General features: G+C 37.8%; 1 protein-coding gene across 5 annotated transcripts in view; it reads right to left on the minus strand.

Moving 5' to 3' along the window:
* Nucleotides 1–12,404, minus strand: part of LOC107569023 (rho guanine nucleotide exchange factor 7-like) — a 29,576-nt gene extending 17,172 nt beyond the window's left edge. For 2 of the 5 annotated variants that reach the window (XM_016255054.1, XM_016255046.1), the window contains exons 1-4: nucleotides 11,128–12,401; nucleotides 6,234–6,317; nucleotides 2,022–2,106; nucleotides 1,628–1,776 (exon numbers count right to left, since the gene is read on the minus strand). In XM_016255054.1, coding sequence (XP_016110540.1) covers nucleotides 1,628–1,776; nucleotides 2,022–2,106; nucleotides 6,234–6,317; nucleotides 11,128–11,292 — 483 coding nt within the window. In that variant the 5' untranslated portion in view covers nucleotides 11,293–12,401. Of the gene's footprint in view, nucleotides 1–1,627; nucleotides 1,777–2,021; nucleotides 2,107–6,233; nucleotides 6,318–11,127 lie in introns of all 5 variants that reach the window. The other 3 variants (XM_016255025.1, XM_016255031.1, XM_016255038.1) reach the window with 3 other exon arrangements.
* Between the last annotated feature and the right edge of the window lie 100 nt (nucleotides 12,405–12,504).

The following is a 12,504-nucleotide window of genomic DNA, read 5'->3' on the forward strand; positions in this document are numbered from 1 at the left end:
AATGAAAACGTACTTACAGACTGTGAGTCAGAACAGCCGGCATTTTAGTCTAACGTTACTCTTCCAGGATCAGTAAACAGTCCTCCATAAAATGTGCTGCACACATCTGGATATTTGGGTTAAACTGTTCTGGAACAGTGTTGTAAATACAACTTAACCACTGATTTGTAGTCGTGTCCTCTTTTGGAAGACCAAACAGAGTAGTTTCGCTTTCACAACGAAAAACACAGTGGCCTAGCGTGAGGGGAATCCCCGGCTTAGCGTGCGCTGATGCCGGGCTAGCGTGAGCGGAAGCCCCGGCTTAGCGTGAGCTGAGGCCAAGCTAGCGTGAGCGGAAGCCCCGGCTTAGCGTGAGCTGAGGCCGGGCTAGAGTGAGCTGAGGCGGTGGGCTTGAGAACGGTGCGGCCGGCGATTTCGACGAAGGAGCGTCCGGAAGGACATATGACGACTCCGGGCTGGACTCCGCTTCGTCAACGGTGAAAGTCGATCCGGCGATCCACAGCGCAAAGTTGTAGTATTTCTTCAGCGACCAGCACGGATCAGCTCCAGGCATGACGAAGCAGATATCGTCTTCTTTTGGAAGACCAAGCAAAGTAGTTTCGCTTTTACAATGAAGTTTCGCTTTTTACAATGTCTTTACGACATTGCGGAGGAAACAACAAAACTACTAAAAGTTACGCCTTCTTTCTTTGCGTGAACATTTGGGCGGCGTTATGCAAATCTTCCCACATCGTGACGTCGTGACGTTGGGGCGTGTTAGAACGAGCCGTTTTAGGTAGGCGTGGCTGACTGAACTTTTATAAAGAATATCTCTTTGGATTTATATATATATATTTGTTGTTTGTCTTAATAAAGTGGGCAAATTAAAAATACAGTTGTTAAATAAAAATAAAAAAAATCTATTGCTGTTTTAAAAAAGGTTATCAAAAATGTCAATAATTATCGATACCGAACGATATGAAATGTATATCGTTGATATATTTTTTTGCTATATCGCCCAGCCCTACCACAACACCAACAATTTCATTTAGAAACATCAAATGAAAGACATATTTGCTTTTCTATTGTAGTTAAAAATACACCAACATGACAATTACAATTTTTTTAAGAAATTAGTAAGAATTAAACTGATCAAATGCAACAGACTTTTATAATGTTACAAAATATTTCTATTTTGAGTAAATGCTGATCTTTCAGACTTTCTATTCATCAAAGAATCCTAAAAAAAATGTATCACAGTGTCCAAAGAAATATTAAGCAGCACAGCTGTTTTCAATATTGATAATAATAAGAAATGTTCCTTGAACACCAAATCAACATATTAGAATGATTTCTGAAGGATCGTGTGACTCTGAAGACTGGAGTAATGGCTGCTGAAAATTCAGCTTTGCATTAGAGGAATAAATAAACATATTCAGATAGAAAATGTTATTTGAAATTGTAATAATATTGTACAATATTACTACTTTTCATGTAGCCTATTTTTAAGCAAATAAATGCAGCCCTGGTGAGTATAAGAGACTTTTTTTTAAATCGTATTGACCCCTAACTTTGGTAATGTAGATGTAACGCACATGTAAATGAATATTTTGATTGAGAATCGCTGTGGCTGGTTAAGTGTTCTCACCCCAGTGTTACTCACAAGGCTGCGGAACTGGTTATGGAGCAACTTAGAAGATCGGCCCAGTGAGGACTGGGAGGCCAGTGATTCGAAGGACTTGATCCGGTGGGCAGAAGAGTGACGGGTACATACAGAGTCGCTGCCTATGCCAATATCTACACCAACAGAGAGAAGACAGAGGAGAATAATAACAAATGGGAACATCTGTAACACTGTCAAACACAATAAGAAGAACACATTAGCAACTTTGAACACATTTGAAACTGTTGATAACACTGTGATTTTAGGCTTTAAAGTTACAGTTTATTGTTTCTTTGTTTGTTTTTTGTGTTTTTTTAATATCATGTTTTTTAAAATGACTCAATTTATATTATGAAAATCTAAATAGAATCATTCTTACCTGCAGTAACTTTATTGAGGGCAACCAGTGTAGTGAGGACTCTGCTGAAGTTGTGGCCCTGAAACAGGTCACCAGCCTCGAAAGGCTACAGAGAGAGAAAAACATTATATAACATCATTAATCTAGACCACCTACATATCAGTTAAAACCGTGAGAGAACCATATAGGACTCTAGCCTATTTCAAGCACTTAAAGCTTATGGGAAATTTCTTTAGTTGTGCTACATAAACTTTACAAGTTTAACACACTATTTAAGCCATGCGCACACTTTATTTACAAGGGCAGGACAATTTAGAAAAAAGAAAATACATCAACACTGTACTCCGATACACAATATCAAAGAACAAGGAAAGATCTAGTTTAAAATAATCTTGATGGGTTTTTTTTACTATATGAACACAAGAAATAACAATCTTTATTCTTTTAAGTTATTTACCAATATATCAAACCCATTGTAAACATAAATACCAAATTTACCAATGTATGTTTTTATAAAAAAAAAATTTAATTTTCAGAAAAATTCTTGAGAAGGACCCCAAAACTAATCTATAGTCTTCCAAAACATAATGGACAAATAAATGTCGCTTTGTGACATCATTGTCATATTCACAATATTGCTTGCCAGCAAAAATTGTGAATATGGTGAATATTTCATATATATCATCCAGACCTGTTATGAACAATAATAGAGTCCACATACAGCATCTATCAGGCATTCTTTGTGTGCGCCGTTTGGCCTCTGAGCAGGTGGTGTGGTTAGCTAGAGGTCACTAAAGTCTCTTTGCTCATGAAGTGAGAAATCTGATTTTTTTCAGCTCTATATGGTCTGTCCTGTGTTGATCTTTGCCAGTATTATAATGGGTTGATGGACAGTTATGTGTACTTCTATCAGTGGCTGTGTGCATGAGAACTTCAGGAGAAAATATCAGCTTCCGCTCTGATTACAGTTTATGCCCCGAGAGAAGCAAAAACAAGTGTGTGTGGATGTGAATAAGTGGACAATGCATCATCTTGAGCGCTCTGCCTTTCACAGTAATACTGCTCCTTCAGTGATTTACTAAATCACTGTAGGAATAGGTCTGTTTTAAAATGATGCCCTACTTCTACATATAAGATTATCATCTATTATCATAGATTTTATGATGGATGTTCTTCGATGCTCTCCCACCAGCATAATTTAACGAAAAATGTGCAGTTTCACTTATTTTGGTAATTGTAATCAGAAACAAGTCTGGGTTCAGTAACTATGAAAAAAAACAAATACTTTTACTCAGTAAGCATGTATTAAATTGATTAAAAGTTACATTAGCAACATTTTTATAATGTTACAAAATATTTATAGAAATATTTTTGTAAATACTGTTCTTTAGAACTTTCTATTTATCTATCCTGGGGAAAAAAAAGTGTTGCAGCTTCCACAAAAATATAAAGCATCACAACTGTTATCAACATAATAATAAGATAACAATAAGAATCAGTGTACTAGAAAGATTTCTGAAGGATCGTGTGACACTAAAGACTGGAGTGATGGCTGCTGAAAATTCACCTTTGCCATCACGTAAATAAATAATATTTTAAAATATATTAAAATAGAAAGCATTTATTTTGAATAGTAATAATATTTCACAATATTACTGTTTGTACTGTATTTTAAAAATTTTTAAAAAGCTGTCTCAGGGAGCAAGAGAGACTTCAAAAACACACAAAAAAAATGTTACCAAACCAAATCTTTGAACAGTAGTGTGTATGAAACAATAAGAATCTTTTATCATATTTATAATACATTACAGTTTCAAGTGTGTCATAATGTGAAGGCGGACTTATTCATTTCACATCACACATTATCTTTAGCTTGTCTCCAATAAATTCCAAGACAAACAAACACAAACATAAAGAATGAATTAAAATCTCTCTTATTTATTGCATATAACTTACTAGATTAAAGAATTATATATTTGGATATCGCTGTGCATTATTTAATTCCAGCAAAAACAATGCGATTTTAGCCCTACTGTGGCATGATCCCATTTAGAGTAAAATCAAACATTAACAACAGCGGGAGTTGCGTGATAGAGTCTGACCAAAATTTATAGCCAGACTGGAGATCTGAAAATGCCATCATGTAGTTAAGCTTGAGATCACATCATCACAACTGAATGAGCTCAGTGCTTCATGGTGAAGGAGCTTCAGAAGAGGCTGCTCATAAGGCAACTCCAATAAATTCCAAGACAAACAAACACAAACAAAGAATGAATTAAAATCTCTCTTATTTATTGCATATAACTTACTAGATTAAAGAATTATATATTTGGATATCGCTGTGCATTATTTAATTCCAGCAAAAACAATGCGATTTTAGCCCTACTGTGGCATGATCCCATTTAGAGTAAAATCAAACATTAACAACAGCGGGAGTTGCGTGATAGAGTCTGACCAAAATTTATAGCCAGACTGGAGATCTGAAAATGCCATCATGTAGTTAAGCTTGAGATCACATCATCACAACTGAATGAGCTCAGTGCTTCATGGTGAAGGAGCTTCAGAAGAGGCTGCTCATAAGGCAGAGCGAACTGGACACAGATTAGCGAAAATCCTGTAAACCCCAAATTTGGAGCAAAGGGATAAGCTTTCATCCCCAGAGGTCAAAGAGTCTTACTTTAATGCAAAAAAAACAAACTTTCAGACAATTAAAAAAAGCCTTTCAATCATCACATAACCTATATGCGAGGTTTGTCATCTGGGAATGTGCATACAAATCATGGGCCGGAGACATGACAACAACACGTCCTTGCAATGTCTGTGTCAAGTGCTCACAGCTGTAATCCTTCACACATAAGACTAAAAATAAGTGTTTACTAACAGCTCAGTTCTATTCCAAAATTTAGCACACTGTGATGGTGCTGGTGATGACAGAGTTGAACCCCAATGGAGCCTTGGGCACTGCCAGGTCAAACGAATACCTTTTAACCGTTCAGAGAGGAGCAAATTACTGTGACAGAGGTGCAACAGCAAACGCGAAAGCAAGAACGCTCCATATGAGAAAACTCAAACCTAAACCCACACAATGTAGAGGAGGTAAAAAGCAAAGCGAATTGTGGTTAAGTATACGAATGCAAACAAACCCTGAGATGAATTCATTAACACAATCTCCAGCAGAACAAACACCCCTAGAGATCACAGCGTAGAAAGCAGACTTAGATGCACACCAGGCACAGCATTAATCTCAAAGATGGAGTAGTGATACCCACTGAACTTGAGAAAAGGGTATCTTTTCCTTAGATATTGTCAGTACTAGTTTAGATAATGCATCACACATTATGCGGCTACCAGGAGCTCCATATGTGACATGGGCCTCAACCTCACCACATCTAGATACACTTGACAATACATTAGCATTACCCTGAACCATCTGTTCCTTAATAAATGCGCATAGATCAAAATCCCACTAGCCCTTTGTCTTTCTGTCCACATTTGCAAAATTTTAAATGATTAGGCCATTAATTCTCTAACAGTGGACAGAAAAAAAAGTTAACAATTTACATTATAATACAATCAATATTAAAGTCTAACTTAATATTATAATTAGTTTTATCCTACAATAGCACTAACAAATAAAACCCAATTATTTAATTTTGCAAACAACATGTCTATAACATCACGCTTAATATTTTAAATATATATGAAATATATAAATGTCTGTATGCATTAAAATATATATTTGCCTTTATATTTTTGGAAGGACATGCCTCACAAAATGATCATAATATTGGGGGTACTTGGGAGTTAAAAAAGTTGAAACACATTATGAAAGTCACTTTTGTGACTGAACTGAACCAAGCAGAAAACAAAGCTTGAATCTATACCAGAGGTCCAGAGCTTCAAATTCATGCAGACTCAAATGAAACAGACAAACTGTACATGAATGGACAAAGCAACGCCATTCATAGATGACACAGTCCTTTATGCTGTAGCGCACAAACTCGCCAGCAAAATCCCGATATTTTATTGATAAACATTACAAGCACAACCAAATAAACCCTAGCGACATTTTCATAACATTAACGTTAGCCAGCTTTTGTCCCATCAGACTGTGACAATGAACCGATGTGCAGGGCATGGTCTCACTCACGTCTCTTTTGTTGATTGTTTTCATTGTGGCGCCAATGCAGCAACATACAGTAGAGTCAAAGGACCATAAACACACCAACTCACCTCGACGCGAAACACCGCGCAGCCCTTGAGAAACTCCGTGATGTTGCTCAAGCACTCGCTGTCGTTCTTGGGATCTTGATAGAGCTGAGGGAAACGGGAAGAGCAGTTGAAAAGTGTGAAAGCTTTGGGAGTGAAGGACTGGCTCGAGTATCCTGTATGAGAGTCCACGGGCTGAGTGACTGACTATAACCACATCCACACACACATCGCGAAACAGATCTGCAGCACCGTGCAGATGGACAGCAGGAAGCGAGAGGAAGTGACGTCTCCAGATGGACGCCGAGCACAATGGGACGTGAACACACCCCTGCTCTGGCGGGGGGAGTTAAAACGGGTCCGTCAGTCAGAGCAGGTATTTTGAGATGGTCCTCACTGCAGAACACAAGATCCAGATCCAACTCCTCCCACCTTACAAATACCTAAACCTAACCGTCTCCACCCCCTGGTCCCTAAACCCACCCATCTCCACCCCTAAACCTACCAATCTCCACCCCTTGACTTACCAATCTCCACCCCTTAATTTATCAATCTCTATCCCCTAGATGTGGATCCAACCACGCCCCCTGGATCTTGTGTTCTGCAGTGAGGGGCTACTGGAGGTATTTTGAGAGGTTAATGAGGGGGATGCAAATAAAAACATTCTTACAGCAGTTAAAATATTCTGATAAATACAACAAGCATTTGTATTTGTGACCCTGGACCACAAAACCAGTCATAAGGGTCGATTTTGAAATTGAGATTTATACATCATCTGAAAGCTGAATAAAGCTTTCCATTGATGTATGGTTTGTTAGGACATGACAATATTTGGCTGAGATACAGCTATTTGAAAATCTGGAATCTGAGGGTGCAAAAAAATCGAAATATTGAGAAAATCGCCTTTAAAGTTGTCCAAATGAAGTTCTTGGCAGTGCATATTACTAATCTAAAATTAAGTTTTGATATATTTACGGTAGGAAATTTACAAAATATCTTCATGGAACATGATCTTTACTTAATATCCTAATGATTTTTGGCATAAAAGAAAAATCAATCATTTTGACACATATTTTTGGCTATTGCTACAAATATACCCGAGCGACTTATGACTGGTTTTGTGGTCCAGGGTCACATACAGTATATCACATTTTGGGTTCTGGCAGTGTATTCACCACTCTGTGAAGCGTTTTCTAAAGGAAAATGTCTGGTCGTCAAATTCAAAATAGATCAAACTAAAAGCGTTAATGTCAGTGACTGAATGTGTTGCATACTGCAGCATGAAGGCATATGGCATATGTTGACAATGTGTTGTGAGCTGACCAACATACACTACAGAAAGGAAAACATGTGGTGGATTGGCACTGAAATGTGTTTGGGGTGGAATCAGAAGGGATTAAGTCAATATATTATTTTATCTCTGTAAAAAAAAAAATACTTGAGTCACTGTTTGTGTTGTCAGATTGAACCATTCTTGAGAATCACTATAGGCGGCACTTTTTTAAACTAGCTTGGATATCTTAATGTGTACTTACTAATGAAATTCAAAGATATATTTCAAGTGCCTCAAAGTCTTTCCCCTTTAATGGGGTTACTGAGGGTTACAGTTTTTTAAGTTCTTTCAGGAACTGCAGTGTGCTCCATTTTGTAAGTTCCCCAGAGACGTGTGCCTAGAGGTTCTCCAGAGGGTTCTGCCAGTGTGGCAGTCTGTTTCTCATTTGTACACTACAAAATTATCAGATTGGGATAAAGTGAATCCTTGTACATTTTTTAATGGAAGGTGCCTGCCTGCCAACTCACTCATCCTTATCTGAAATAATAATAACAATATCTAATTTTCTAAAGGAAAATGTCTGGTCGTCAAATTCAAAATAGATCAAACTAAAAGCGTTAATGTCAGTGACTGAATGTGTTGCATACTGCAGCATGAAGGCATATGTCATATGTTGACAATGTGTTGTGAGCTGACCAACATACACTACAGAAAGGAAAACATGTGGTGGATTGTGTTGCTGAAATGTGTTTGGGGTGGAATCAGAAGGGATTAAGTCAATATATTATTTTATCTCTGTAAAAAAAAAAATACTTGAGTCACTGTTTGTGTTGTCAGATTGAACCATTCTTGAGAATCACTATAGGCGGCACTTTTTTAAACTAGCTTGGATATCTTAATGTGTACTTACTAATGAAATTCAAAGATATATTTCAAGTGCCTCAAAGTCTTTCCCCTTTAATGGGGTTACTGGGGGTTACAGTTTTTTAAGTTCTTTCAGGAACTGCAGTGTGCTCCATTTTGTAAGTTCCCCAGAGACGTGTGCCTAGAGGTTCTCCAGAGGGTTCTGCCAGTGTGGCAGTCTGTTTCTCATTTGTACACTACAAAATTATCAGATTGGGATAAAGTGAATCCTTGTACATTTTTTAATGGAAGGTGCCTGCCTGCCAACTCACTCATCCTTATCTGAAATAATAATAACAATATCTACAAAAAAATTGAATTGAATTGAATGGAATGCAAATAACAAATGTATTTACATATAACAAATGTATTTTGTAGATTTTAACATTTACATGTACAGTTAAACACATTTCATCATATGATTTAAGAAGGTGTTCACCAAAAATGAAAAACTTACTCACTCTCATGTTGTTCCAAACCCATATGTCGGTTGTTCATCTTTGAATCCCAAATTAAGATATTTATATGAAACCTGAGAGGTATCTGTCCTGCTATTGAAAGTCCATGCAACCTAAAATTTTGAAGGTTTAAAAATTTCATACAGTCATTATAAAAGAGATGCATATGAATCAAGTGATTTAATCTAAGTCTACTGAAAGTCCCAGGTTTCATTAAAAATATCTTCATCTGCATTCTGAAAATGAACAAATGTTTTATGGGTTTTGGCAGGGTGAGTTATTGATGACAACATTTTCATTTTGGGTGAACATCTCTTTAACATAAAATGCATAACCTAAAACTGCAAAATGTCATTCTGCATTTAGGCCAAACCTCAAATGCTTCCACTAAGTTGGACGGCATGAAGCAAAAGTATGGTTTTAAGTTATTGTTATGGCAAAGATACATTACGAGCTGATTTACTGAGAGAGGTTCAAGAATGAAAGTATCAGCAAATCAAATCGCAATGTCAATAAAGCTTTCCTTCTTTGCAGTGTCATCCTATAAGGAGCTGCAAATGATACCTAAGACTGTTCGGTAGCTAGGAAACGGATGCTTCATTGTAAGTCAGCGGGCCTTACAGCTGAAGCTAGCATATATTTACATGTTGTAGAGAATTGTCAGGATCCTTACGTCTGAACACCCTAATATTTTCTTTAAAATATTTTCTATTCTTTTATAAATACAAAATGGAGTAGCGAATCTAGTAATGGCAGTAACTGCCCATTGCAGGAGACAAATCTGCCTTATACATGAAAGCAAAACAGACTTGTTCTCATTATTGCACAGAGCATGTACCAGAAGAATTAAGTGTGTATGGTAACTTTGTTCAATTATTGCTTTATTTCAGATTTTGATAGTCAAAAATACTATGACAGATATGTGGGTTTATTTATTTATTTATTTATTTTTATGTTGCATTAAATGACAGTTGCATAAAAGGCTAGTTTTGTTGCACTCTGACTGATCAGGTGGACAGTCCCAACAGAAACATGATGCTTCTGCCCACACTGTCTAAAAAAAGGTCAAGTGCACTATTATTTATTTTCCCACTTTAAATATGCAAACTTTAGATTTTAAAAAAAAATTTTTTTACTTCCACATAGTTCTCTTCCCAGGATATACACCTGCTGTAAGCATCCTATTGTTATGTTCACAGTGAGAGTGTGAAATTTGATAAGCAAACCAGATGGAGCTTGAAAAGAGGTTATTGCTGTCTTTGTCAGAGCTGACCCTGAATATGACTGATTTCTTAAAACGCACCCCCTCTGTATACACCAAACCAAGAAGGGCAGACTCAGATGCATTATTTATGGAAAAGACGAACTGCTTTAGAAAACATGTTGGATATCATTATACCTGAGTGGTCATGTGCTGCTTTAATTATAGAAAAAATGCATTTCTTATTTGAATTCTGTTCCCTCTGACAGGCATATTAAAATCTTTATGCCTTTCATAAATTTGCATTTACCCTCAGGTATCTTGTTCAGTGGAATATATTGTTTTCACTCTGATACTATGAATTGCGTTATCATGTGGTTTAATGTTACTGCATTCTGATTATTTCTGTACAATTTAATTGAGATAAGAAAATAACGTGTGCTGAACTGCAGTTGAATGCCATTTGTTATGCCTTTCCAGTTTGCATTACATTACATTGGATAGAAGCAGGGGCTTATGGGAATTTTAAAAAACACTGTTTCTTTAAACGAGAGTGCATCTGCTTTTTTGCCTATTTACTGTCTATGGCGGCCCATTTCCAGTGTAGGCAATATAAGCAAGGGTGCATAGCTAACCTTGACAATACCTAACAGATTAATGCTATTCATACACAGCCATGTAATGCGATTTGCACACGCTTATCCTCAGGTTTCCATAAGTAGGTTATCATTTACATCTCACATACAGTCGGTTAATATATATGTTTTACTGGTTTCCTATTAAATATGACAGTCAAATGCGTTCAACATTCAGCTTGGTACAGATCTCACTATAAAATCGACGACTGCCAGTGTTGTTGCCTGGAGCAACAGCAGCACTAGCGCGCACTGATCGCCTCTACCGACCTGCTGCTGCTGCAAGTGCTGCGTTTACATTCTTACAGAGGATTAAACATCTGTTGTGACCTATATATAAACTATATATGCCACTTGTGTTATAGTAAACATTAAAGCGCGTGTAGTCTGAAGATTACAGGAAAATGAACAGTGAACACGGTGCGCCAAAGGGAGGATGCGCGCTTACTTTATCAGTAGTGCCTGGACGTAGCCGCTCCAGCAACCTGCACAGGACGACCCCATCCTTTAGCGAAGACTGCAGAAATCCATCGGGGTCCGAAATGGTCTTTTTTGGTGATTCCAAAACCCCGAGCGTAATGAGCCAAGTAACCGTTTGTTCCGCCGGATTCATGGCCACACCAGCAAGGTCGATGCTCTCAGTATGACGACTGTAATGGGGAAAGAATTAGGCTGTCTGTTATTAACCAGTCGTTGAACTGGGTACCATTTTCCTTTAAAGCGTGTTGTTTGAGGGATGGCGCATTATGTGGCGCTCCATGGAGATGAGTAATGCTATCGCTTCGCTCCCATTTCCTTTATTACGACAAGCTGTCAAACGCCTTTCACTGGAATACAGTCAGCGCACTAAACCTGCATCTTCCGGCAGATGACATCACAGCATAGACAGCATATGTGACCAGTCGGCTTCGCATCCTGCTTTGCATGTGGACTGCATGGGTTCACCTGCTCTTTGCATGACTAATGTGTCGTAACAGAAAGATCTAGTGTACATTTATTACAAGATCTATTTGATTAGTGAGAAGGAGCATTTGGTTAACGACCTTAATAAAAGGACGTTGTGAAGTATTTCTGTACATTGTGAGAGTGTGAATGCATGGATACAGTATAGGGGATTTTAAATATGCAGTCTTCAACCCTCCAGTTATTGGGCAGGTTATAAGATACTGTTGTTTTTATCAGAATAGTGTAGTTCATATGGAGTCCGCAGGGTGGCGTCCTTTGACATAGCATTTATCCCGCTGAACCAGCTGGTTTAGATTGGCCTTGTAGTTCTCTCAGTCTCACCAGTCCTCAAAACAGATGAGAGTGGGAAACCAGTCTTTTTTAAAAGCAAGGTAGTCATAGGAATGTGTAAGAAGTTTGTGTAACTTGTTGTTCTTCATTAGTCTGTTTTCTTTTATCCATTTCTGAATATTGTACACTAAGTAGTATGTAAGTAGGAGTAAGAATTTTTTCTTCCCAGCAGCCAGTAGTCTTCAGTCTTCAGTATTCACTCCTGCTCCCTCCTGAATCATCTGGTTAGCTACCTAGAGGAATCTGAGTTCCCAGTGGGTCACCATGGATACCGGTGGAGGTTCAGTGCTCCTCTCAAGAGTCAGCTGAAGGAGAGAAGCAACCCCTCTGTGGCTGGGAGGGCAGAACGTCATGTCTTAACAGGCCTGCCATGGGACTACTCACAATCCCCCAGACCCACCATCTCTAGGAGCTGTAACCAAGGATGCCCTTGCGATATTTCCTCCAAGAGAACTCTCTAGGTGGACCCTCACCCCTTTTTAATTTCTTTAAACATTTTGATTCAATTTTACATTGAAGTATACTGTCT

The sequence above is a fragment of the Sinocyclocheilus grahami genome, unplaced genomic scaffold (genome assembly GCF_001515645.1).
Source record: "Sinocyclocheilus grahami isolate Dianchi unplaced genomic scaffold, SAMN03320097.WGS_v1.1 scaffold28.1, whole genome shotgun sequence".
NCBI classification, from domain to species: domain Eukaryota; kingdom Metazoa; phylum Chordata; class Actinopteri; order Cypriniformes; family Cyprinidae; genus Sinocyclocheilus; species Sinocyclocheilus grahami.